Here is a 24,020-nt window from a genome sequence, read left to right on the forward strand (position 1 = left end):
ATGGTGAAGATCACATGGTGAAGATCACATGGTGAAGATCACATGGTCCTTCTGTCGCCAGCAGATGTCGCTCTTGGCTTATTCTAGCAAATCGTTATTCTCACACTTTGTGTGTGTGTGTGTGTGTGTGTGTCTGTCTCTGTCTCTGTCTCTGTCTGTGTGTCTGTGTGTGTCTCTGTCTCTGTGTGTAGACAGGTGGCGCCTGTACTGCGTGTGTGGAGAGCTGGTGGAGGAGGGCCACCTGCTGGAGGTGACGTGTCACTGCAGCAGCCTGCGCTCTCGGGTCTCCATGCTCCTGCTCAGCGTGAGCCAGTCCCTCATCTACTTGTGGCACGGCTGTAAGTCCCAGCCCCACAGCCGAGACGTGGCCCAGACGGCAGCCAATCACATCAAAGAACAGTGAGTGTCCTCAGACCTCACACACATTTCCCTCGTCAGGATAATAACATGATGTCATAATCAAACCTGCCATGTTCCCAACATAGAAATCCACACATTTTGTACCTTCTTGTTATTCAGATCCACACGTTTGTCAAAGTAATTCCATGTTTCATCTTCTTTTCTCTGTGAAATGTGCACGTTTCTCCTCCTGAGCAGGCCAGAGATGGCGCTGTATTGCAACTGCTCTCTGCTCCTGACAGGTCTGACAGGTCTGACGGGTGTGACGGGGGGGACAGGTCTGACAGGTGAGACAGGTCTGACAGGTGAGACAGGTCTGACAGGTGGGACAGGTCTGACAGGTGTGACGGGGGGACAGGTCTGACAGGTCTGACAGGTGAGACAGGTCTGACAGGTGGGACAGGTCTGACAGGTGTGACGGGGGGACAGGTGGGACAGGTGGGACAGGTGAGACAGGTCTGACAGGTGGGACAGGTCTGACATGTGTGACAGGTGAGACAGGTGGGACAGGTCTGACAGGTGTGACAGGTGTAACCCAGCCGCATGGATTGTGGGTCAAATGCAGAGAATGAATTTCCATCATCAAGTTACAGGTGAAGTTACAGGTGAAGTCGCAGGTGAAGTCGCAGGTGAAGTCGCAGGCGAAGTCACAGGCGAAGTCACAGGCGAAGTCGCAGGCGAAGTCGCAGGCGAAGTCGCAGGCGAAGTCGCAGGCGAAGTCGCAGGCGAAGTCGCAGGCGAAGTCGCAGGCGAAGTCGCAGGTGAAGTTGCAGGTGAAGTTACAGGTGAAGTCGCAGGTGAAGTCGCAGGTGAAGTCGCAGGTGAAGTCGCAGGTGAAGTCGCAGGTGAAGTCGCAGGTGAAGTTGCAGGTGAAGTCGCAGGTGAAGTCGCAGGTGAAGTCGCAGGTGAAGTCGCAGGTGAAGTCGCAGGTGAAGTTGCAGGTGAAGTCGCAGGTGAAGTCGCAGGTGAAGTCGCAGGTGAAGTTACAGGTGAAGTCGCAGGTGAAGTTGCAGGTGAAGTCGCAGGTGAAGTCGCAGGTGAAGTCGCAGGTGAAGTCGCAGGTGAAGTCGCAGGTGAAGTCGCAGGTGAAGTTGCAGGTGAAGTTACAGGTGAAGTCACAGGTGAAGTCACAGGTGAAGTTACAGGTGAAGTCGCAGGTGAAGTCGCAGGTGAAGTTGCAGGTGAAGTCGCAGGTGAAGTCGCAGGTGAAGTCGCAGGTGAAGTCGCAGGTGAAGTCGCAGGTGAAGTCGCAGGTGAAGTCGCAGGTGAAGTCGCAGGTGAAGTCGCAGGTGAAGTCGCAGGTGAAGTCGCAGGTGAAGTCGCAGGTGAAGTCGCAGGTGAAGTCGCAGGTGAAGTCGCAGGTGAAGTCGCAGGTGAAGTCGCAGGTGAAGTCGCAGGTGAAGTCGCAGGTGAAGTCGCAGGTGAAGTCGCAGGTGAAGTCGCAGGTGAAGTCGCAGGTGAAGTCGCAGGTGAAGTCGCAGGTGAAGTCGCAGGTGAAGTCGCAGGTGAAGTCGCAGGTGAAGTCGCAGGTGAAGTCGCAGGTGAAGTCGCAGGTGAAGTCGCAGGTGAAGTCACAGGTGAAGTTACAGGTGAAGTCACAGGTGAAGTCACAGGTGAAGTTACAGGTGAAGTCACAGGTGAAGTTACAGGTGAAGTCACAGTTGAAGTTACAGGTGAAGTCACAGGTGAAGTTACAGGTGAAGTCACAGGTGAAGTTACAGGTGAAGTCGCAGGTGAAGTCGCAGGTGAAGTCGCAGGTGAAGTCGCAGGTGAAGTCGCAGGTGAAGTCGCAGGTGAAGTCGCAGGTGAAGTCGCAGGTGAAGTCACAGGTGAAGTTACAGGTGAAGTCACAGGTGAAGTCACAGGTGAAGTCACAGGTGAAGTCACAGGTGAAGTTACAGGTGAAGTCACAGGTGAAGTTACAGGTGAAGTCACGTGCTCAGTATCTGATGGTGACAAACAAAACTCCAAATACTGTGGATCCTTTGGGTTTCAGTCAGAAACAATATTCTTCTTATGTCATGTTTTCATGTTCAGAGGCTGAAGTTTTCCTGCTGCATTTTGTCCTCAAACTTCAAATGTGAAAGAGCAAAACAAAACAGACAATTCAGGACAAATGCAGAGCCTTCTCCACCTGCAGAGCCTTCTCCACCTGCAGAGCCTTCTCCACCTGCAGAGCCTTCTCCACCTGCAGTCTTCTCCACCTGCAGAGCCTTCTCCACCTGCAGAGCCTTCTCCACCTGCAGAGCCTTCTCCACCTGCAGAGCCTTCTCCACCTGCAGAGCCTTCTCCACCTGCAGAGTCTTCTCCACCTGCAGAGCCTTCTCCACCTGCAGAGTCTTCTCCACCTGCAGAGTCTTCTCCACCTGCAGAGCCTTCTCCACCTGCAGAGCCTACTTTCCCACTTTCACCCACTGTCGCCCACTGTCACCCACTGTCGCCCACTGTCGCCAGCTGTCACCCACTTTCACCCACTGTCACCCACTGTCACCCACTGTCACCCACTTTCACCCACTTTCACCCACTGTCACCCACTGTCACCCACTGTCGCCCACTGTCGCCCACTGTCGCCCACTGTCACCCACTGTCACCCACTGTCACCCACTGTCACCCACTTTCACCCACTGTCACCCACTGTCACCCACTTTCACCCACTGTCGCCCACTGTCGCCCACTGTCGCCCACTGTCTCCCACTGTCACCCACTGTCGCCCACTGTCACCCACTGTCACCCACTTTCACCCACTGTCACCCACTGTCACCCACTTTCGCCCACTTTCGCCCACTGTCACCCACTGTCGCCCACTGTCACCCACTGTCGCCCACTGTCGCCCACTGTCGCCCACTTTCACCCACTGTCACCCACTGTCACCCACTGTCGCCCACTTTCGCCCACTTTCGCCCACTGTCGCCCACTGTCGCCCACTGTCGCCCACTGTCGCCCACTGTCGCCCACTGTCGCCCACTGTCGCCCACTGTCACCCACTGTCGCCCACTGTCGCCCACTGTCGCCCACTGTCGCCCACTGTCGCCCACTGTCGCCCACTGTCGCCCACTGTCGCCCACTGTCGCCCACTGTCGCCCACTGTCACCCACTGTCACCCACTGTCGCCCACTTTCGCCCACTGTCGCCCACTGTCGCCCACTGTCGCCCACTGTCGCCCACTTTCACCCACTGTCACCCACTGTCACCCACTGTCACCCACTTTCACCCACTGTCGCCCACTGTCGCCCACTGTCACCCACTGTCGCCCACTTTCACCCACTGTCACCCACTGTCACCCACTGTCACCCACTGTCACCCACTTTCACCCACTGTCACCCACTGTCACCCACTTTCACCCACTGTCGCCCACTGTCGCCCACTGTCACCCACTGTCGCCCACTGTCGCCCACTTTCACCCACTGTCACCCACTGTCACCCACTTTCACCCACTGTCGCCCACTGTCGCCCACTGTCACCCACTGTCGCCCACTTTCACCCACTGTCACCCACTGTCACCCACTGTCACCCACTTTCACCCACTGTCACCCACTTTCACCCACTGTCGCCCACTGTCGCCCACTGTCGCCCACTTTCACCCACTGTCGCCCACTGTCGCCCACTGTCGCCCACTGTCGCCCACTGTCGCCCACTTTCGCCCACTGTCACCCACTGTCACCCACTGTCACCCACTGTCGCCCACTGTCACCCACTGTCGCCCACTTTCACCCACTGTCACCCACTGTCACCCACTGTCACCCACTTTCACCCACTGTCACCCACTGTCACCCACTTTCACCCACTGTCGCCCACTGTCGCCCACTGTCACCCACTGTCTCCCACTGTCGCCCACTGTCACCCACTGTCACCCACTTTCGCCCACTGTCGCCCACTGTCGCCCACTGTCGCCCACTGTCACCCACTTTCACCCACTTTCACCCACTGTCGCCCACTGTCGCCCACTGTCGCCCTCTGTCGCCCACTTTCACCCACTGTCGCCCACTGTCGCCCACTTTCACCCACTGTCGCCCACTGTCGCCCACTGTCGCCCACTGTCACCCACTGTCGCCCACTTTCACCCACTGTCACCCACTGTCACCCACTGTCACCCACTGTCACCCACTGTCACCCACTTTCACCCACTGTCACCCACTGTCACCCACTGTCGCCCACTGTCACCCACTGTCACCCACTGTCACCCACTGTCACCCACTGTCGCCCACTGTCGCCCACTTTCGCCCACTTTCGCCCACTGTCGCCCACTGTCGCCCACTTTCGCCCACTGTCGCCCACTGTCGCCCACTGTCGCCCACTGTCGCCCACTGTCACCCACTGTCACCCACTTTCACCCACTGTCACCCACTGTCACCCACTGTCACCCACTGTCACCCACTTTCACCCACTGTCGCCCACTTTCACCCACTGTCACCCACTTTCACCCACTGTCACCCACTTTCACCCACTGTCGCCCACTTTCACCCACTGTCGCCCACTGTCACCCACTGTCGCCCACTGTCCCCCACTGTCGCCCACTTTCACCCACTGTCACCCACTGTCACCCACTTTCACCCACTGTCACCCACTGTCGCCCACTGTCGCCCACTGTCGCCCACTTTCACCCACTGTCACCCATTGTCACCCACTTTCACCCACTGTCACCCACTGTCACCCACTGTCGCCCACTGTCACCCACTGTCGCCCACTGTCGCCCACTGTCACCCACTGTCACCCACTGTCACCCACTGTCACCCACTGTCACCCACTTTCACCCACTGTCGCCCACTTTCACCCACTGTCACCCACTTTCACCCACTGTCACCCACTTTCACCCACTGTCGCCCACTTTCACCCACTGTCGCCCACTGTCACCCACTGTCGCCCACTGTCACCCACTGTCACCCACTTTCACCCACTTTCACCCACTGTCACCCACTGTCGCCCACTGTCGCCCACTGTCGCCCACTGTCGCCCACTTTCACCCACTGTCACCCACTGTCACCCACTGTCACCCACTGTCGCCCACTTTCACCCACTGTCGCCCACTGTCGCCCACTGTCGCCCACTGTCACCCACTGTCGCCCACTGTCGCCCACTGTCGCCCACTGTCACCCACTGTCACCCACTTTCACCCACTGTCACCCACTTTCACCCACTGTCGCCCACTTTCACCCACTGTCACCCACTGTCGCCCACTGTCGCCCACTGTCGCCCACTGTCACCCACTGTCACCCACTTTCACCCACTGTCACCCACTTTCGCCCACTGTCGCCCACTGTCGCCCACTGTCGCCCACTGTCGCCCACTGTCACCCACTTTCACCCACTGTCGCCCACTGTCGCCCACTGTCGCCCACTGTCGCCCACTGTCACCCACTGTCGCCCACTGTCGCCCACTGTCACCCACTGTCGCCCACTTTCACCCACTGTCACCCACTGTCACCCACTTTCACCCACTGTCACCCACTTTCACCCACTGTCGCCCACTTTCACCCACTGTCACCCACTGTCACCCACTTTCACCCACTGTCACCCACTTTCACCCACTGTCGCCCACTTTCGCCCACTGTCGCCCACTGTCGCCCACTGTCACCCACTGTCACCCACTGTCACCCACTTTCACCCACTGTCACCCACTTTCACCCACTGTCGCCCACTTTCACCCACTGTCACCCACTGTCACCCACTTTCACCCACTGTCACCCACTTTCACCCACTGTCGCCCACTTTCGCCCACTGTCGCCCACTGTCGCCCACTGTCGCCCACTGTCACCCACTGTCGCCCACTGTCACCCACTGTCACCCACTGTCACCCACTGTCACCCACTGTCACCCACTTTCACCCACTGTCACCCACTGTCACCCACTGTCACCCACTGTCACCCACTGTCACCCACTTTCACCCACTGTCGCCCACTGTCACCCACTGTCACCCACTTTCACCCACTGTCACCCACTTTCACTCACTGTCGCCCACTGTCGCCCACTGTCACCCACTGTCGCCCACTGTCACCCACTGTCACCCACTTTCACCCACTTTCACCCACTGTCACCCACTGTCACCCACTTTCACCCACTGTCGCCCACTGTCGCCCACTGTCGCCCACTTTCACCCACTGTCACCCACTGTCGCCCACTGTCACCCACTTTCACCCACTGTCACCCACTGTCACCCACTGTCGCCCACAATAGTGACAGAGTTGACTGTTTCCTGGTGTGTGCAGCTGTCCTCTGGAGGCGGGGCTTCACAGCAGCAGTCGCATCACTGTCCTGGAGTGTGAGGAGGGCGCGGAGCCCAGGGGCTTCTGGGACGCTCTGGGCAAGAGGGACAGGACGTCCTACGACTGCATGCTCCAGGGTGAGACACGCCTTACTCTGTCTTCATGTTCTTTCACCCAAACATTACAACAGACAACACTACTGCCCTCAGGGGCCTCTATCATGTCCCTGTGTTCGGGCCTCGTGTCCCTGTGTTTGGGCCTCATGTCCCTGTGTTTGGGCCTCGTGTCCCTGTGTTTGGGCCTCGTGTCCCTGTGTTCGGGCCTCAGGACCCTGTGTTTGGGCCTCGTGTCCCTGTGTTTGGGCCTCATGTCCCTGTGTTTGGGCCTCGTGTCCCTGTGTTCGGGCCTCAGGACCATGTGTTTGGGCCTCGTGTCCCTGTGTTCGGGCCTCAGGACCCTGTGTTTGGGCCTCGTGTCCCTGTGTTTGGGCCTCGTGTCCCTGTGTTCGGGCCTCAGGACCATGTGTTTGGGCCTCATGTCCCTGTGTTTGGGCCTCATGTCCCTGTGTTCGGGCCTCGTGTCCCTATGTTCGGGCCTCAGGACCCTGTGTTTGGGCCTCGTGTCCCTGTGTTTGGGCCTCGTGTGCCTGTGTTTGGGCCTCGTGTCCCTGTGTTTGGGCCTCGTGTCCCTGTGTTTGGGCCTCATGTCCCTGTGTTTGGGCCTCATGTCCCTGTGTTCGGGCCTCATGTCCCTGTGTTCAGGCCTCAGGACCCTGTGTTTGGGCCTCGTGTCCCTGTGTTTGGGCCTCGTGTGCCTGTGTTTGGGCCTCGTCTCCCTGTGTTTGGGCCTCGTCTCCCTGTGTTTGGGCCTCGTGTCCCTGTGTTTGGGCCTCAGGACCCTGTGTTTGGGCCTCGTGTCCCTGTGTTTGGGCCTCAGGACCCTGTGTTTGGGCCTCGTGTCCCTGTGTTTGGGCCTCATGTCCCTGTGTTTGGGCCTTGTGTCCCTGTGTTTGGGCCTCGTGTACCTGTGTTCGGGCCTCAGGACCATGTGTTTGGGCCTCATGTCCCTGTGTTTGGGCCTCATGTCTCTGTGTTCGGGCCTCGTGTCCCTGTGTTCGGGCCTCAGGACCCTGTGTTTGGGCCTCGTGTCCCTGTGTTTGGGCCTCGTGTCCCTGTGTTTGGGCCTCGTTTGCCTGTGTTTGGGCCTCGTGTCCCTGTGTTTGGGCCTCGTGTCCCTGTGTTTGGGCCTCGTGTCCCTGTGTTTGGGCCTCGTGTCCCTGTGTTTGGGCCTCGTGTCCCTGTGTTTGGGCCTCGTGTCCCTGTGTTCGGGCCTCGTGTCCCTGTGTTCGGGCCTCAGGACCCTGTGTTTGGGCCTCGTGTCCCTGTGTTTGGGCCTCGTGTCCCTGTGTTCGGGCCTCGTGTCCCTGTGTTCGGGCCTCAGGACCCTGTGTTTGGGCCTCATGTCCCTGTGTTTGGGCCTCGTGTCCCTGTGTTCGGGCCTCAGGACCATGTGTTTGGGCCTCGTGTCCCTGTGTTCGGGCCTCAGGACCATGTGTTTGGGCCTCGTGTCCCTGTGTTCGGGCCTCAGGACCCTGTGTTTGGGCCTCGTGTCCCTGTGTTTGGGCCTCGTGTCCCTGTGTTCGGGCCTCAGGACCATGTGTTTGGGCCTCATGTCCCTGTGTTTGGGCCTCATGTCCCTGTGTTCGGGCCTCGTGTCCCTATGTTCGGGCCTCAGGACCCTGTGTTTGGGCCTCGTGTCCCTGTGTTTGGGCCTCGTGTGCCTGTGTTTGGGCCTCGTGTCCCTGTGTTTGGGCCTCGTGTCCCTGTGTTTGGGCCTCATGTCCCTGTGTTTGGGCCTCATGTCCCTGTGTTCGGGCCTCATGTCCCTGTGTTCAGGCCTCAGGACCCTGTGTTTGGGCCTCGTGTCCCTGTGTTTGGGCCTCGTGTCCCTGTGTTTGGGCCTCGTGTGCCTGTGTTTGGGCCTCGTCTCCCTGTGTTTGGGCCTCGTGTCCCTGTGTTTGGGCCTCAGGACCCTGTGTTTGGGCCTCGTGTCCCTGTGTTTGGGCCTCAGGACCCTGTGTTTGGGCCTCGTGTCCCTGTGTTTGGGCCTCATGTCCCTGTGTTTGGGCCTCATGTCCCTGTGTTTGGGCCTTGTGTCCCTGTGTTTGGGCCTCGTGTCCCTGTGTTCGGGCCTCAGGACCATGTGTTTGGGCCTCAGGACCATGTGTTTGGGCCTCATGTCCCTGTGTTTGGGCCTCATGTCTCTGTGTTCGGGCCTCGTGTCCCTGTGTTCGGGCCTCAGGACCCTGTGTTTGGGCCTCGTGTCCCTGTGTTTGGGCCTCGTGTCCCTGTGTTTGGGCCTCGTTTGCCTGTGTTTGGGCCTCGTGTCCCTGTGTTTGGGCCTCGTGTCCCTGTGTTTGGGCCTCGTGTCCCTGTGTTTGGGCCTCGTGTCCCTGTGTTTGGGCCTCGTGTCCCTGTGTTTGGGCCTCGTGTCCCTGTGTTCGGGCCTCGTGTCCCTGTGTTCGGGCCTCAGGACCCTGTGTTTGGGCCTCGTGTCCCTGTGTTTGGGCCTCGTGTCCCTGTGTTCGGGCCTCGTGTCCCTGTGTTCGGGCCTCAGGACCCTGTGTTTGGGCCTCGTGTCCCTGTGTTCGGGCCTCAGGACCATGTGTTTGGGCCTCATGTCCCTGTGTTTGGGCCTCATGTCCCTGTGTTTGGGCCTCATGTCCCTGTGTTTGGGCCTCAGGACCCTGTGTTTGGGCCTCGTGTCCCTGTGTTTGGGCCTCGTGTGCCTGTGTTTGGGCCTCGTCTCCCTGTGTTTGGGCCTCGTGTCCCTGTGTTTGGGCCTCAGGACCCTGTGTTTGGGCCTCGTGTCCCTGTGTTTGGGCCTCAGGACCCTGTGTTTGGGCCTTGTGTCCCTGTGTTTTGGCCTCGTGTCCCTGTGTTTGGGCCTCGTGTCCCTGTGTTTGGGCCTTGTGTCCCTGTGTTTGGGCCTCGTGTCCCTGTGTTCGGGCCTCAGGACCATGTGTTTGGGCCTCATGTCCCTGTGTTTGGGCCTCATGTCCCTGTGTTTGGGCCTCGTGTCCCTGTGTTCGGGCCTCGTGTCCCTGTGTTTGGGCCTCGTGTCCCTGTGTTTGGGCCTCGTGTCCCTGTGTTTGGGCCTCGTGTCCCTGTGTTTGGGCCTCAGGACCCTGTGTTTGGGTTCGTGTCCCTGTGTTTGGGCCTCATGTCCCTGTGTTTGGGCCTCGTGTCCCTGTGTTTGGGCCTCATGTCCCTGTGTTTGGGCCTCGTGTCCCTGTGTTTGGGCCTCGTGTCCCTGTGTTTGGGCCTCGTCTCCCTGTGTTTGGGCCTCATATCCCTGCGTTTGGGCCTCGTGTCCCTGTGTTAAACACGTGTCCCTGTGTTTGGGCCTCGTGTCCCTGTGTTTGGGCCTCGTGTCCCTGTGTTTGGGCCTCATGTCCCTGTGTTTGGGCCTCATATCCCTGCGTTTGGGCCTCGTGTCCCTGTGTTAAACACGTGTCCCTGTGTGGGCCTCGTGTCCCTGTGTTTGGGCCTCATGTCCCTGTGTTTGGGCCTCAGGACCCTGTGTTTGGGCCTCATGTCACTGTGTTTGGGCCTCGTGTCCCTGTGTTTGGGCCTCGTGTCCCTGTGTTTGGGCCTCGTGTCCCTGTGTTTGGGCCTCGTGTCCCTGTGTTTGGGCCTCGTGTCCCTGTGTTTGGGCCTCAGGACCCTGTGTTTGGGTTCGTGTCCCTGTGTTTGGGCCTCATGTCCCTGTGTTTGGGCCTCGTGTCCCTGTGTTTGGGCCTCATGTCCCTGTGTTTGGGCCTCATATCCCTGTGTTTGGGCCTCGTGTCCCTGTGTTTGGGCCTCATGTCCCTGTGTTTGGGCCTCATATCCCTGCGTTTGGGCCTCGTGTCCCTGTGTTTGGGCCTCGTGTCCCTGTGTTTGGGCCTCGTGTCCCTGTGTTTGGGCCTCAGGACCCTGTGTTTGGGCCTCATGTCACTGTGTTTGGGCCTCGTGTCCCTGTGTTTGGGCCTCGTGTCCCTGTGTTTGGGCCTCGTGTCCCTGTGTTTGGGCCTCAGGACCCTGTGTTTAGGCCTCGTGTCTCTGTGTTTGGGCCTCATATCCCTGTGTTTGGGCCTCGTGTCCCTGTGTTTGGGCCTCGTGTCCCTGTGTTTGGGCCTCATGTCCCTGTGTTTGGGCCTCATATCCCTGCGTTTGGGCCTCGTGTCCCTGTGTTAAACATGTGTCCCTGTGTGGGCCTCGTGTCCCTGTGTTTGGGCCTCATGTCCCTGTGTTTGGGCCTCAGGACCCTGTGTTTGGGCCTCATGTCACTGTGTTTGGGCCTTGTGTCCCTGTGTTTGGGCCTCGTGTCCCTGTGTTTGGGCCTCGTGTCCCTGTGTTTGGGCCTCGTGTCCCTGTGTTTGGGCCTCAGGACCCTGTGTTTAGGCCTCGTGTCTCTGTGTTTGGGCCTCATATCCCTGTGTTTGGGCCTCGTGTCCCTGTGTTTGGGCCTCATGTCCCTGTGTTCGGGCCTCGTGTCCCTGTGTTTGGGCCTCGTGTCCCTGTGTTTGGGCCTCGTGTCCCTGTGTTTGGGCCTCGTGTCCCTGTGTTTGGGCCTCGTGTCCCTGTGTTTGGGCCTCGTGTCCCTGTGTTTGGGCCTCGTGTCCCTGTGTTTGGGCCTCGTGTCCCTGTGTTTATGCCTCGTGTCCCTGTGTTTGGGCCTCGTGTCCCTGTGTTTGGGCCTCGTGTCCCTGTGTTTGGGCCTCGTGTCCCTGTGTTTGGGCCTCAGGACCCTGTGTTTGGGTTCGTGTCCCTGTGTTTGGGCCTCATGTCCCTGTGTTTGGGCCTCGTGTCCCTGTGTTTGGGCCTCATGTCCCTGTGTTTGGGCCTCGTGTCCCTGTGTTTGGGCCTCGTCTCCCTGTGTTTGGGCCTCATATCCCTGCGTTTGGGCCTCGTGTCCCTGTGTTAAACACGTGTCCCTGTGTTTGGGCCTCGTGTCCCTGTGTTTGGGCCTCGTGTCCCTGTGTTTGGGCCTCATGTCCCTGTGTTTGGGCCTCATATCCCTGTGTTTGGGCCACGTGTCCCTGTGTTTGGGCCTCATGTCCCTGTGTTCGGGCCTCAGGACCCTGTGTTTGGGCCTCGTGTCCCTGTGTTTGGGCCTCGTGTCCCTGTGTTTGGGCCTTGTGTCCCTGTGTTTGGGCCTCGTGTCCCTGTGTTTATGCCTCGTGTCCCTGTGTTTGGGCCTCGTGTCCCTGTGTTTGGGCCTCGTGTCCCTGTGTTTGGGCCTCATGTCCCTGTGTTTGGGCCTCGTGTCCCTGTGTTTGGGCCTCGTGTCCCTGTGTTCGGGCCTCAGGACCCTGTGTTTGGGCCTCGTGTCCCTGTGTTTGGGCCTCGTGTCCCTGTGTTTGGGCCTCGTGTCCCTGTGTTTGGGCCTCGTGTCCCTGTGTTTGGGCCTCGTGTCCCTGTGTTTATGCCTCGTGTCCCTGTGTTTGGGCCTCGTGTCCCTGTGTTTGGGCCTCGTGTCCCTGTGTTTGGGCCTCGTGTCCCTGTGTTTGGGCCTCGTGTCCCTGTGTTTGGGCCTCAGGACCCTGTGTTTGGGTTCGTGTCCCTGTGTTTGGGCCTCATGTCCCTGTGTTTGGGCCTCGTGTCCCTGTGTTTGGGCCTCGTCTCCCTGTGTTTGGGCCTCATATCCCTGCGTTTGGGCCTCGTGTCCCTGTGTTAAACACGTGTCCCTGTGTTTGGGCCTCGTGTCCCTGTGTTTGGGCCTCGTGTCCCTGTGTTTGGGCCTCGTGTCCCTGTGTTTGGGCCTCGTGTCCCTGTGTTTGGGCCTCAGGACCCTGTGTTTGGGGCTCATGTCACTGTGTTTGGGCCTCGTGTCCCTGTGTTTGGGCCTCGTGTCCCTGTGTTTGGGCCTCGTGTCCCTGTGTTTGGGCCTCATGACCCTGTGTTTGGGCCTCATGACCCTGTGTTTGGGCCTCGTGTCCCTGTGTTTAGGCCTCGTGTCCCTGTGTTTGGGCCTCGTGTCCCTGTGTTTGGGCCTTGTGTCACTGTGTTTGGACCTCGTGTCCCTGTGTTTGGGCCTCAGGACCCTGTGTTTGGGCCTCGTGTCTCTGTGTTTGGGCCTCATGTCCCTGTGTTTGGGCCTCATGTCCCTGTGTTCGGGCCTCGTGTCCCTGTGTTCGGGCCTCAGGACCCTGTGTTTGGGCCTCGTGTCCCTGTGTTTGGGCCTCGTGTGCCTGTGTTTGGGCCTCGTGTCCCTGTGTTTGGGCCTCGTGTCCCTGTGTTTGGGCCTCGTGTCCCTGTGTTTGGGCCTCGTGTCCCTGTGTTTGGGCCTCGTGTCCCTGTGTTTATGCCTCGTGTCCCTGTGTTTGGGCCTCGTGTCCCTGTGTTTGGGCCTCGTGTCCCTGTGTTTGGGCCTCGTGTCCCTGTGTTTGGGCCTCGTGTCCCTGTGTTTGGGCCTCGTGTCCCTGTGTTTGGGCCTCAGGACCCTGTGTTTGGGTTCGTGTCCCTGTGTTTGGGCCTCATGTCCCTGTGTTTGGGCCTCGTGTCCCTGTGTTTGGGCCTCATGTCCCTGTGTTTGGGCCTCGTGTCCCTGTGTTTGGGCCTCGTCTCCCTGTGTTTGGGCCTCATATCCCTGCGTTTGGGCCTCGTGTCCCTGTGTTAAACACGTGTCCCTGTTTTTGGGCCTCGTGTCCCTCTGTTTGGGCCTCGTGTCCCTGCGTTTGGGCCTCGTGTCCCTGTGTTAAACACGTGTCCCTGTGTTTGGGCCTCGTGTCCCTGTGTTTGGGCCTCATATCCCTGCGTTTGGGCCTTGTGTCCCTGTGTTAAACACGTGTCCCTGTGTGGGCCTCGTGTCCCTGTGTTTGGGCCTCATGTCCCTGTGTTTGGGCCTCATGTCCCTGTGTTTGGGCCTCGTGTCCCTGCGTTTGGGCCTCGTGTCCCTGTGTTAAACACGTGTCCCTGTGTTTGGGCCTCGTGTCCCTGTGTTTGGGCCTCATATCCCTGCGTTTGGGCCTTGTGTCCCTGTGTTAAACACGTGTCCCTGTGTGGGCCTCGTGTCCCTGTGTTTGGGCCTCATGTCCCTGTGTTTGGGCCTCATGTCCCTGTGTTTGGGCCTCAGGACCCTGTGTTTGGGCCTCGTGTCCCTGTGTTTGGGCCTCAGGACCCTGTGTTTGGGCCTCGTGTCCCTGTGTTTGGGCCTCGTGTCCCTGTGTTTGGGCCTCGTGTCCCTGTGTTTGGGCCTCGTGTCCCTGTGTTTGGGCCTCAGGACCCTGTGTTTAGGCCTCGTGTCTCTGTGTTTGGGCCTCATATCCCTGTGTTTGGGCCTCGTGTCCCTGTGTTTGGGCCTCGTGTCCCTGTGTTTGGGCCTCATGTCCCTGTGTTCGGGCCTCATATCCCTGCGTTTGGGCCTCGTGTCCCTGTGTTAAACACGTGTCCCTGTGTGGGCCTCGTGTCCCTGTGTTTGGGCCTCATGTCCCTGTGTTTGGGCCTCAGGACCCTGTGTTTGGGCCTCATGTCACTGTGTTTGGGCCTCGTGTCCCTGTGTTTGGGCCTCGTGTCCCTGTGTTTGGGCCTCGTGTCCCTGTGTTTGGGCCTCGTGTCCCTGTGTTTGGGCCTCAGGACCCTGTGTTTAGGCCTCGTGTCTCTGTGTTTGGGCCTCATATCCCTGTGTTTGGGCCTCGTGTCCCTGTGTTTGGGCCTCATGTCCCTGTGTTTGGGCCTCGTGTCCCTGTGTTTGGGCCTCATGTCCCTGTGTTTGGGCCTCAGCTCTCTCCTCCTCGCTGCAGCTAAAAATCACTCACAAAGAAATGGATGACACAAAATTCCCCAACAATCAAACATTTGACAGACGTTATATTCATTATTAGAAAAATGAGGGGAAATCACATTTGGACTAAATTTGAAAATCTGCGAATTTTCTGGGCAAAATGAGACAATGTTTTGAGTAATGTGTGATTTAATTTCAATTGTTTTACTAGATGTCACTGATTATTTTCTGTTGTACTTTATCGTGTCTTGTTTTGTTTTTCTTATTTTTTAAACATTTTAAAAAAGAAAATTAATTGATTTTTTTTAATTTGATTTAATGCTTTTAAAGAAAGGAAATTAACACTAAAAATGCTATTTTAAGTTTATGACTAAAAAATAACTTTTATTAACAACCAATGTATTTACTTTTATTAACACCCAAATGAATATAATTATAAATTCTATAAATTACATTTTACACTCTCATCCTGGATATAAAATAAGAGAATAAAGCATGTGTGTGTCTTCTCCTCAGACCCAGGCCGTTTTCACTTCACTCCACGTCTGTTCCAGCTCAGCTCCAGCTCAGGGGTCTTCACTGCAGTGGAGCTGCTGTGTCCTGCCCGAGAGCCTCAGCGGGTCAACCCCATGTCCTTCCACCAGGAGGAGCTGTACGGGGCCCAGCAGCCAGGTAATGAGGAGCAGAGGAGAGGGGCAGAGGAGCAGAGGAGAGGGTCAGGGAAGCAGAGGAGAGGGTCAGGGGAGCAGAGGAGAGGGTCAGGTGCGTGGTAGAAGCTCATGTTGTCCTGTGTCCCTCAGCTCTGTTCCTGGTGGACAACCATCATGAGGTGTACCTGTGGCAGGGCTGGTGGCCCCAGGACTTTGAGACCGGCTCGGCCCGGATCCGCTGGGACTCGGACCGCAAGTGTGCCATGGAAACTGTGCTGCACTATTGTCAAGGTCGGACTCTTTCTCCTCAGTTTAATGCTTACGATAGTATTTAGAAGCACTTAGTTTGTCTGAAGGTTTGTCTCCTGAAAACAGCCCTGCTTGAAAATCTTGAACTGAAAAATATGTTCCTGATTTCAATCTTGGTCTGTCCAAGCCACTTTATTTCTATAGCAGGATTTACACAACCAGAGGTTCCAAAGTGCTTCACAGCAGGTAAAAGACTACAGAGGCAAAAATAGGATAAAAGTAATAAAATAAGATATAAAAACAAAATCAAATGGAAAATTAAATCAAACAAACACTAAAATCAATGGAATAAAAATAAACAAAATAAAATAAATAAAAAGGTGCTGCTCTCCCAACATAAAACATACAATCCACACACTACATGGAGTTAATACCCAGATGGGTTTTTCTGTCGGGCTGCGGTTGATTCTGTTGGATTTATCTGTACATTATAAGTTCACCTGGGGAGATTTGATGTCTCTACGTGGAGCAGACGTATAATGAGCCTGGACACTTACTTGCGAACATGTCCAAGAAAAATAAGAAGAAATCGGCACTAAGAACCAGGCTACAACTAAGCTAGCTCGCTCCGCGGCTGCTTCGACCACCTCCCGGTTTGGATCAGACTCGGCTCCGGAGGATTCTGGGAGCGAGAAGCCTGGTGATCATGGAGTCTTTATAAGATAAGTGTAAAGATTACAAAGGCAGTGGACCCAGGAGAGGCGAGTCACAGCAGCTGAGGAGGAACCCTCTGATTTTAAAGTGACGTGTCAGACCCCTGGGATGATGGCTGCCGTGCTTGGTCGTGTCGGTTGGGCTGCAAGGGAAGTTTATTGTAGAGCACAATTTGTACACAAGGCATTTCAAAGCAAAGTGCTTCACACAGACGTTCGATCGATTCTGTTCAGTTAGCCATCTTTATCACGAGTTCACCTGGAGATACTCCATATTTTCACTTGGGAGCAGACATATAATGAGCCTGAACACTTATCGTACTTTTTTTTCTCCACACTTTCTGCAGTGTGTAAATTCTGCGATTTTCACTGGCTAACGGCCACCAGGGGGCACTCTAGCAGGAAGCGCAAGCGCAAGTGACACACTGTAGAAGAAAACATCAGTGGACAGTGGTCACTGTACAAGAGACACATCGTGTTTTCTGAGTTTAAGCTTCAAAATATTGTGTGTTTTATTACAATCAAACTCATATTCACTGAGGAATGAGTCTAATGAGGAAGTGACTCTAGACGCGGCTGAACGCAAAGACACATGGAGCGCGTATGATTTACGGGTCTGCGGTTTAGAACCGGACGCATTTAAATGAGACTTTCTCTGACTGAACTGACCCACGGATCAAAAGACAAACTCTTGATCACTACCGTGGACCATATTTCTGTGTAAATATCTCAAAACTAACTCAAAACTCTCTTGCCGAGCCAACCTCTTAGAGAAGCTCACAAATAACCAGGTGCTTTCTTAACCAAATATTTATTTTTAAATCGCTACAGTCTGGATTTAGACCAGGACATGAATTATCACAGCTGCTGCCAAAGTTATAGATGATTGTAATGTCATGGATATGACACAAGCTGAAGGACCAGGACCTCAGGGGACGTTTTATTGAGTTTGACCTCTCTATACGTGGATGACCACAGACGGCATCAGTTTGACCTCTCCATACGTGGATGACCACAGACGGCATCAGTTTGACCTCTCCATACGTGGATGACCACAGACGGCATCAGTTTGACCTCTCCATACGTGGATGACCACAGACGGCATCAGTTTGACCTCTCTATACGTGGATGACCACAGACGGCATCAGTTTGACCTCTCCATACGTGGATGACCACAGACGGCATCAGTTTGACCTCTCCATACGTGGATGACCACAGACGGCATCAGTTTGACCTCTCCATACGTGGATGACCACAGACGGCATCAGTTTGACCTCTCCATACGTGGATGACCACAGACGGCATCAGTTTGACCTCTCTATACGTGGATGACCACAGACGGCATCAGTTTGACCTCTCCATACGTGGATGACCACAGACGGCATCAGTTTGACCTCTCCATACGTGGATGACCACAGACGGCATCAGTTTGACCTCTCCATACGTGGATGACCACAGACGGCATCAGTTTGACCTCTCCATACGTGGATGACCACAGACGGCATCAGTTTGACCTCTCCATACGTGGATGACCACAGACGGCATCAGTTTGACCTCTCCATACGTGGATGACCACAGACTGCATCAGTTTGACCTCTCCATACGTGGATGACCACAGACGGCATCAGTTTGACCTCTCCATACGTGGATGACCACAGACGGCATCAGTTTGACCTCTCCATACGTGGATGACCACAGACGGCATCAGTTTGACCTCTCCATACGTGGATGACCACAGACGGCATCAGTTTGACCTCTCCATACGTGGATGACCACAGACGGCATCAGTTTGACCTCTCTATACGTGGATGACCACAGACGGCATCAGTTTGACCTCTCTATACGTGGATGACCACAGACTGCATCAGTTTGACCTCTCCATACGTGGATGACCACAGACGGCATCAGTTTGACCTCTCCATACGTGGATGACCACAGACGGCATCAGTTTGACCTCTCCATACGTGGATGACCACAGACGGCATCAGACTGACCTCTCATTGTGTCCACGTGTTTACTATGAACAACCGGAAGTAGAATATACGAGAATATATTTAACCAAAAATGACTACAAATATAGAAATGCTTATGCAAAATACTTTGAAATACAATTTTAGCATTTTAAAACATTTTAAACACATGAGCTTGAATATGAAGAGCCTTAAAGGAAACACAATATGATTTGACAATCATGAAGAATGTGCTGCTGTTTCTGTGGATCACTGGATTCTCTTGGATCACTGGATTCTCTCGGATCACTGGAGGTTTTTGGGTTCGATACAAATTCTATAAAATGGTTTGCAGATTACTTCACAAATAGAGCTCAAGTTGTTTCTGCTGATGCTTCCAATCTGAATTGTCTTATCTTAATAAAATTGTTCCTCAAGGCTCCGTCCTTGGACCACTGCTATTTACAATTTATACAAACTCAATTACATAATCTAAAACACAGTTGCATCCACATGTAGATGATGCAGTTCTGTATGTTAAGATAAGATAATCCTTTATTGTCCCACATGGGGAAATTTCATTGTTGCAACGCAGGTAGATACAGAGGTAGATACAGAAGAAAAGAACAGATCACTTATAGGAAGTTTGAAAAACACTTTCAGTAGAAGATATCCCCCTGTGTGTTAGAGCCCTGTATGTTAGAGCGCCCCTGTATGTTAGAGCCCTGTATGTTAGAGCCCTGTATGTTAGAGCCCTGTATGTTAGAGCGCCCCTGTATGTTAGAGCCCTGTGTGTTAGAGCGCCCCCTGTCTGTTAGAGCGCCCCTGTATGTTAGAGCACCCCCAGTATGTTAGAGCGCCCCTGTATGTTAGAGCCCTGTATGTTAGAGCGCCCCCTGTATGTTAGAGCGCCCCTGTATGTTAGAGCGCCCCCTGTGTGTTAGAGCGCCCCCTGTATGTTAGAGCGCCCCTGTATGTTAGAGCGCCCCTGTATGTTAGAGCGCCCCCTGTGTGTTAGAGCGCCCCCTGTGTGTTAGAGCGCCCCCTGTATGTTAGAGCGCCCCTGTATGTTAGAGCGCCCCCTGTGTGTTAGAGCGCCCCCTGTATGTTAGAGCGCCCCCTGTATGTTAGAGTGCCCCCTGTATGTTAGAGCGCCCCTGTATGTTAGAGCGCCCCCTGTATGTTAGAGCGCCCCCTGTATGTTAGAGCGCCCCCTGTATGTTAGAGCGCCCTCATTATGTTAGAGCGCCCCCTGTATGTTAGAGCGCCCCCTGTATGTTAGAGCGCCCCCATTATGTTAGAGCGCCCCCTGTATGTTAGAGCGCCCCCTGTATGTTAGAGCGCCCCTGTATGTTAGAGCGCCCCTGTATGTTAGAGCGCCCCTGTATGTTAGAGCGCCCCCTGTATGTTAGAGCGCCCCCTGTATGTTAGAGCGCCTCCTGTATGTTAGAGCGCCCCCTGTATGTTAGAGCGCCCCCTGTGTGTTAGAGCGCCCCCTGTATGTTAGAGCGCCCCCTGTATGTTACAGCGCCCCCTGTATGTTAGCGCAACCCCTGTATGTTAGAGCGCCCCCTGTGTTAGAGCGCCCCCTGTGTGTTAGAGCGCCCCCTGTGTGTTAGAGCGCCCCTGTATGTTAGAGCGCCCCCTGTATGTTAGAGCGCCCCCTGTATGTTAGAGCGCCCCCTGTGTGTTAGAGCGCCCCCTGTATGTTAGAGCGCCCCCTGTGTGTTAGAGCGCCCCCTGTATGTTAGAGCGCCCCTGTGTGTTAGAGCGCCCCCTGTATGTTAGAGCGCCCCTGTATGTTAGAGCGCCCCTGTATGTTAGAGCGCCCCCTGTGTGTTAGAGCGCCCCCTGTGTGTTAGAGCGCCCCCTGTGTGTTAGAGCGCCCCCTGTGTGTTAGAGCGCCCCCTGTGTGTTAGAGCGCCCCCTGTGTGTTAGAGCGCCCCCTGTATGTTAGAGCGCCCCCTGTGTGTTAGAGCCCTGTATGTTAGAGCGCCCCCTGTGTGTTAGAGCGCCCCCTGTATGTTAGAGCGCCCCCTGTCTGTTAGAGCGCCTCCTGTGTGTTAGAGCGCCCCCTGTGTGTTAGAGCGCCCCCTGTGTGTTAGAGCGCCCCCTGTGTGTTAGAGCGCCCCCTGTGTGTTAGAGCGCCCCCTGTGTGTTAGAGCGCCCCCTGTATGTTAGAGCGCCTCCTGTATGTTAGAGCGCCCCCTGTATGCTAGAGCGCCTCCTGTGTGTTAGAGCGCCTCCTGTGTGTTAGAGCGCCCCCTGTGTGTTAGAGCGCCCCCTGTGTGTTAGAGCGCCCCCTGTGTGTTAGAGCGCCTCCTGTATGTTAGAGCGACTCCTGTATGTTAGAGCGCCTCCTGTATGTTAGAGCGCCCCCTGTATGTTAGAGAGCCCCCTGTATGTTAGAGCGCCTCCTGTATGTTAGAGCGCCCCCTGTATGTTAGAGCGCCCCCTGTGTGTTAGAGCGCCCCCTGTGTGTTAGAGCGCCCCCTGTGTGTTAGAGCGCCCCTGTGTGTTAGAGCGCCCCCTGTGTGTTAGAGCGCCCCCTGTGTGTTAGAGCGCCCCCTGTGTGTTAGAGCGCCCCCTGTATGTTAGAGCGCCCCTGTATGTTAGAGCGCCCCCTGTATGTTAGAGCGCCCCCAGTATGTTAGAGCGCCCCCAGTATGTTAGAGCGCCCCCTGTATGTTAGAGCCCTGTATGTTAGAGCGCCCCCTGTATGTTAGAGCGCCCCTGTATGTTAGAGCGCCCCCTGTGTGTTAGAGCGACCCCTGTATGTTAGAGCGCCCCCTGTATGTTAGAGCGCCCCTGTATGTTAGAGCGCCCCCTGTATGTTAGAGCGACCCCTGTATGTTAGAGCGCCCCCTGTGTGTTAGAGCGCCCCCTGTATGTTAGAGCGCCCCCTGTCTGTTAGAACGCCCCCTGTATGTTAGAGCCCTGTATGTTAGACCCCTGTATGTTAGAGCGCTCCCTGTATGCTAGAGCGCCTCCTGTGTGTTAGAGCGCCCCCTGTATGTTAGAGCCCTGTATGTTAGAGCGCCCCTGTATGTTAGAGCACCCCTGTATGTTAGAGCGCCCCCTGTATGTTAGAGCGCCCCCTGTGTGTTAGAGCGCCCCCTGTATGTTAGAGCGCCTCCTGTATGTTAGAGCGCCCCCTGTATGTTAGAGCGCCCCCTGTATGTTAGAGCGCCCCCTGTGTGTTAGAGCGCCCCCTGTATGTTAGCGCAACCCCTGTATGTTAGAGCGCCCACTGTGTGTTAGAGCGCCCCTGTATGTTAGAGCGCCCCCTGTGTGTTAGAGCCCTGTATGTTAGAGCGCCCCCTGTGTGTTAGAGCGCCCCCTGTATGTTAGAGCGCCCCCTGTCTGTTAGAGCGCCTCCTGTATGTTAGAGCGCCCCCTGTATGTTAGAGCGCCCCCTGTGTGTTAGAGCGCCCCCTGTATGCTAGAGCGCCTCCTGTGTGTTAGAGCGCCTCCTGTATGTTAGAGCGCCCCCTGTGTGTTAGAGCGCCCCCTGTATGTTAGAGCGCCCCCTGTGTGTTAGAGCGCCTCCTGTATGTTAGAGCGCCTCCTGTATGTTAGAGCGCCCCCTGTATGTTAGAGAGCCCCCTGTGTTAGAGCGCCCCCTGTTTGTTAGAGCGCCCCCTGTGTGTTAGAGCGCCCCCTGTGTGTTAGAGCGCCCCCTGTATGTTAGAGCGCCCCCTGTGTGTTAGAGCGCCCCCTGTGTGTTAGAGCGCCCCCGATATGTTAGAGCGCCCCCTGTATGTTAGAGCGCCCCCTGTATGCTAGAGAGCCCCCTGTATGTTAGAGCGCCCCCTGTATGTTAGAGCGCCCCCTGTGTGTTAGAGCGCCCCCTGTATGTTAGAGCGCCCCCTGTATGTTAGAGCGCCCCTGTATGTTAGAGCGCCCCCTGTATGTTAGAGCGCCCCTGTATGTTAGAGCGCCCCCTGTATGTTAGAGCGCCCCCTGTGTGTTAGAGCGCCCCCTGTATGTTAGAGCGCCCCCTGTATGTTAGAGCGCCCCCTGTATGTTAGAGCGCCCCTGTATGTTAGAGCGCCCCCTGTGTGTTAGAGCGCCCCCTGTATGTTAGAGCGCCCCCTGTATGTTAGAGCGCCCCCTGTATGTTAGAGCGCCCCCTGTATGTTAGAGCGCCCCCTGTATGTTAGAGCGCCCCCTGTCTGTTAGAGCGCCCCCTGTATGTTAGAGCGCCCCCTGTCTGTTAGAGCGCCCCTGTATGTTAGAGCGCCCCCTGTGTGTTAGAGCGCCCCCTGTATGTTAGAGCGCCCCCTGTCTGTTAGAGCGCCCCCTGTATGTTAGAGCTCTGTATGTTAGAGCGCCCCCTGTATGTTAGAGCTCTGTATGTAAGAGCGCCCCCTGTATGTTAGAGCGCCCCCTGTATGTTAGAGCGCCCCCTGTGTGTTAGAGCCCTGTATGTTAGAGCGCCCCCTGTATGTTAGAGCGCCTCCTGTATGTTAGAGCGCCCCCTGTGTGTTAGAGCGCCCCCTGTGTGTTAGAGCTCTGTATGTTAGAGCGCCCCCTGTATGTTAGAGCCCTGTATGTTAGAGCGCCCCCTGTATGTTAGAGCGCCCCCTGTATGTTAGAGCGCCCCCTGTATGTTAGAGCGCCCCCTGTGTGTTAGAGCGCCCCCTGTGTTTTAGAGCGCCCCCTGTATGTTAGAGCGCCCCCTGTATGTTAGAGCGCCCCCTGTCTGTTAGAGCGCCCCCTGTCTGTTAGAGCGCCCCCTGTATGTTAGAGCTCTGTATGTTAGAGCGCCCCCTGTATGTTAGAGCTCTGTATGTTAGAGCGCCCCCTGTATGTTAGAGCGCCCCCTGTGTGTTAGAGCCCTGTATGTTAGAGCGCCCCCTGTATGTTAGAGCGCCTTCTGTATGTTAGAGCGCCCCCTGTGTGTTAGAGCGCCCCCTGTCTGTTAGAGCGCCCCCTGTATGTTAGAGCTCTGTATGTTAGAGCGCCCCCTGTATGTTAGAGCGCCCCCATTATGTTAGAGCGCCCCCTGTGTGTTAGAGCCCTGTGTGTTAGAGCGCCCCCTGTATGTTAGAGCGCCCCCTGTATGTTAGAGCGCCCCCATTATGTTAGAGCGCCCCCTGTATGTTAGAGCTCTGTATGTTAGAGCGCCCCCTGTATGTTAGAGCGCCCCCTGTATGTTAGAGCGCCCCCATTATGTTAGAGCGCCCCCTGTGTGTTAGAGCCCTGTATGTTAGAGCCCTGTATGTTAGAGCCCTGTATGTTAGAGCGCCCCCTGTGTGTTAGAGCGCCTCCTGTGTGTTAGAGCGCCTCCTGTATGTTAGAGCGCTGTATGTTAGAGCCTGTCTGTTAGAGCGCCCCCTGTATGTTAGAGCGCCCCCTGTATGTTAGAGCGCCCCCTGTATGTTAGAGCGCCCCTGTATGTTAGAGCGCCCCCTGTATGTTAGAGCGCCCCCTGTATGTTAGAGCGCCCCCTGTATGTTAGAGCGCCCCCTGTGTGTTAGAGCGCCCCCTGTATGTTAGAGCGCCTCCTGTATGTTAGAGCGCCCCCTGTGTGTTAGAGCGCCCCCATTATGTTAGAGCGCCTCCTGTCTGTTAGAGCGCCCCCTGTATGTTAGAGCGCCCCCTGTATGTTAGAGCGCCCCCTGTATGTTAGAGCGCCCCTGTATGTTAGAGCGCCCCCTGTATGTTAGAGCGCCCCCTGTATGTTAGAGCGCCCCTGTATGTTAGAGCGCCCCCTGTATGTTAGAGCGCCCCCTGTATGTTAGAGCGCCCCCTGTGTGTTAGAGCGCCCCCTGTATGTTAGAGCGCCCCCTGTATGTTAGAGCGCCCCTGTATGTTAGAGCGCCCCCTGTATGTTAGAGCGCCCCCTGTGTGTTAGAGCGCCCCCTGTATGTTAGAGCGCCCCCTGTATGTTAGAGCGCCCCCTGTATGTTAGAGCGCCCCTGTATGTTAGAGCGCCCCCTGTGTGTTAGAGCGCCCCCTGTATGTTAGAGCGCCCCCTGTATGTTAGAGCGCCCCCTGTGTGTTAGAGCGCCCCCTGTCTGTTAGAGCGCCCCCTGTATGTTAGAGCGCCCCCTGTCTGTTAGAGCGCCCCTGTATGTTAGAGCGCCCC

At 56.1% G+C, this 24,020-nt stretch overlaps 1 protein-coding gene across 1 annotated transcript in view; it reads left to right on the forward strand.

Moving 5' to 3' along the window:
- Positions 1–24,020, forward strand: part of LOC140364850 (supervillin-like) — a 230,059-nt gene that overhangs the window by 184,457 nt on the left and 21,582 nt on the right. The window contains 4 exon segments of the mRNA XM_072451235.1: positions 192–399; positions 6,602–6,735; positions 14,882–15,037; positions 15,166–15,306. Of these exon segments, the coding sequence (XP_072307336.1) occupies positions 192–399; positions 6,602–6,735; positions 14,882–15,037; positions 15,166–15,306 (639 nt within the window).

The sequence above is a fragment of the Eucyclogobius newberryi genome, unplaced genomic scaffold (genome assembly GCF_026437365.1).
Source record: "Eucyclogobius newberryi isolate DKJ021-1_F unplaced genomic scaffold, fEucNew1.0.hap1 SCAF_18, whole genome shotgun sequence".
NCBI lineage: Eukaryota > Metazoa > Chordata > Actinopteri > Gobiiformes > Gobiidae > Eucyclogobius > Eucyclogobius newberryi.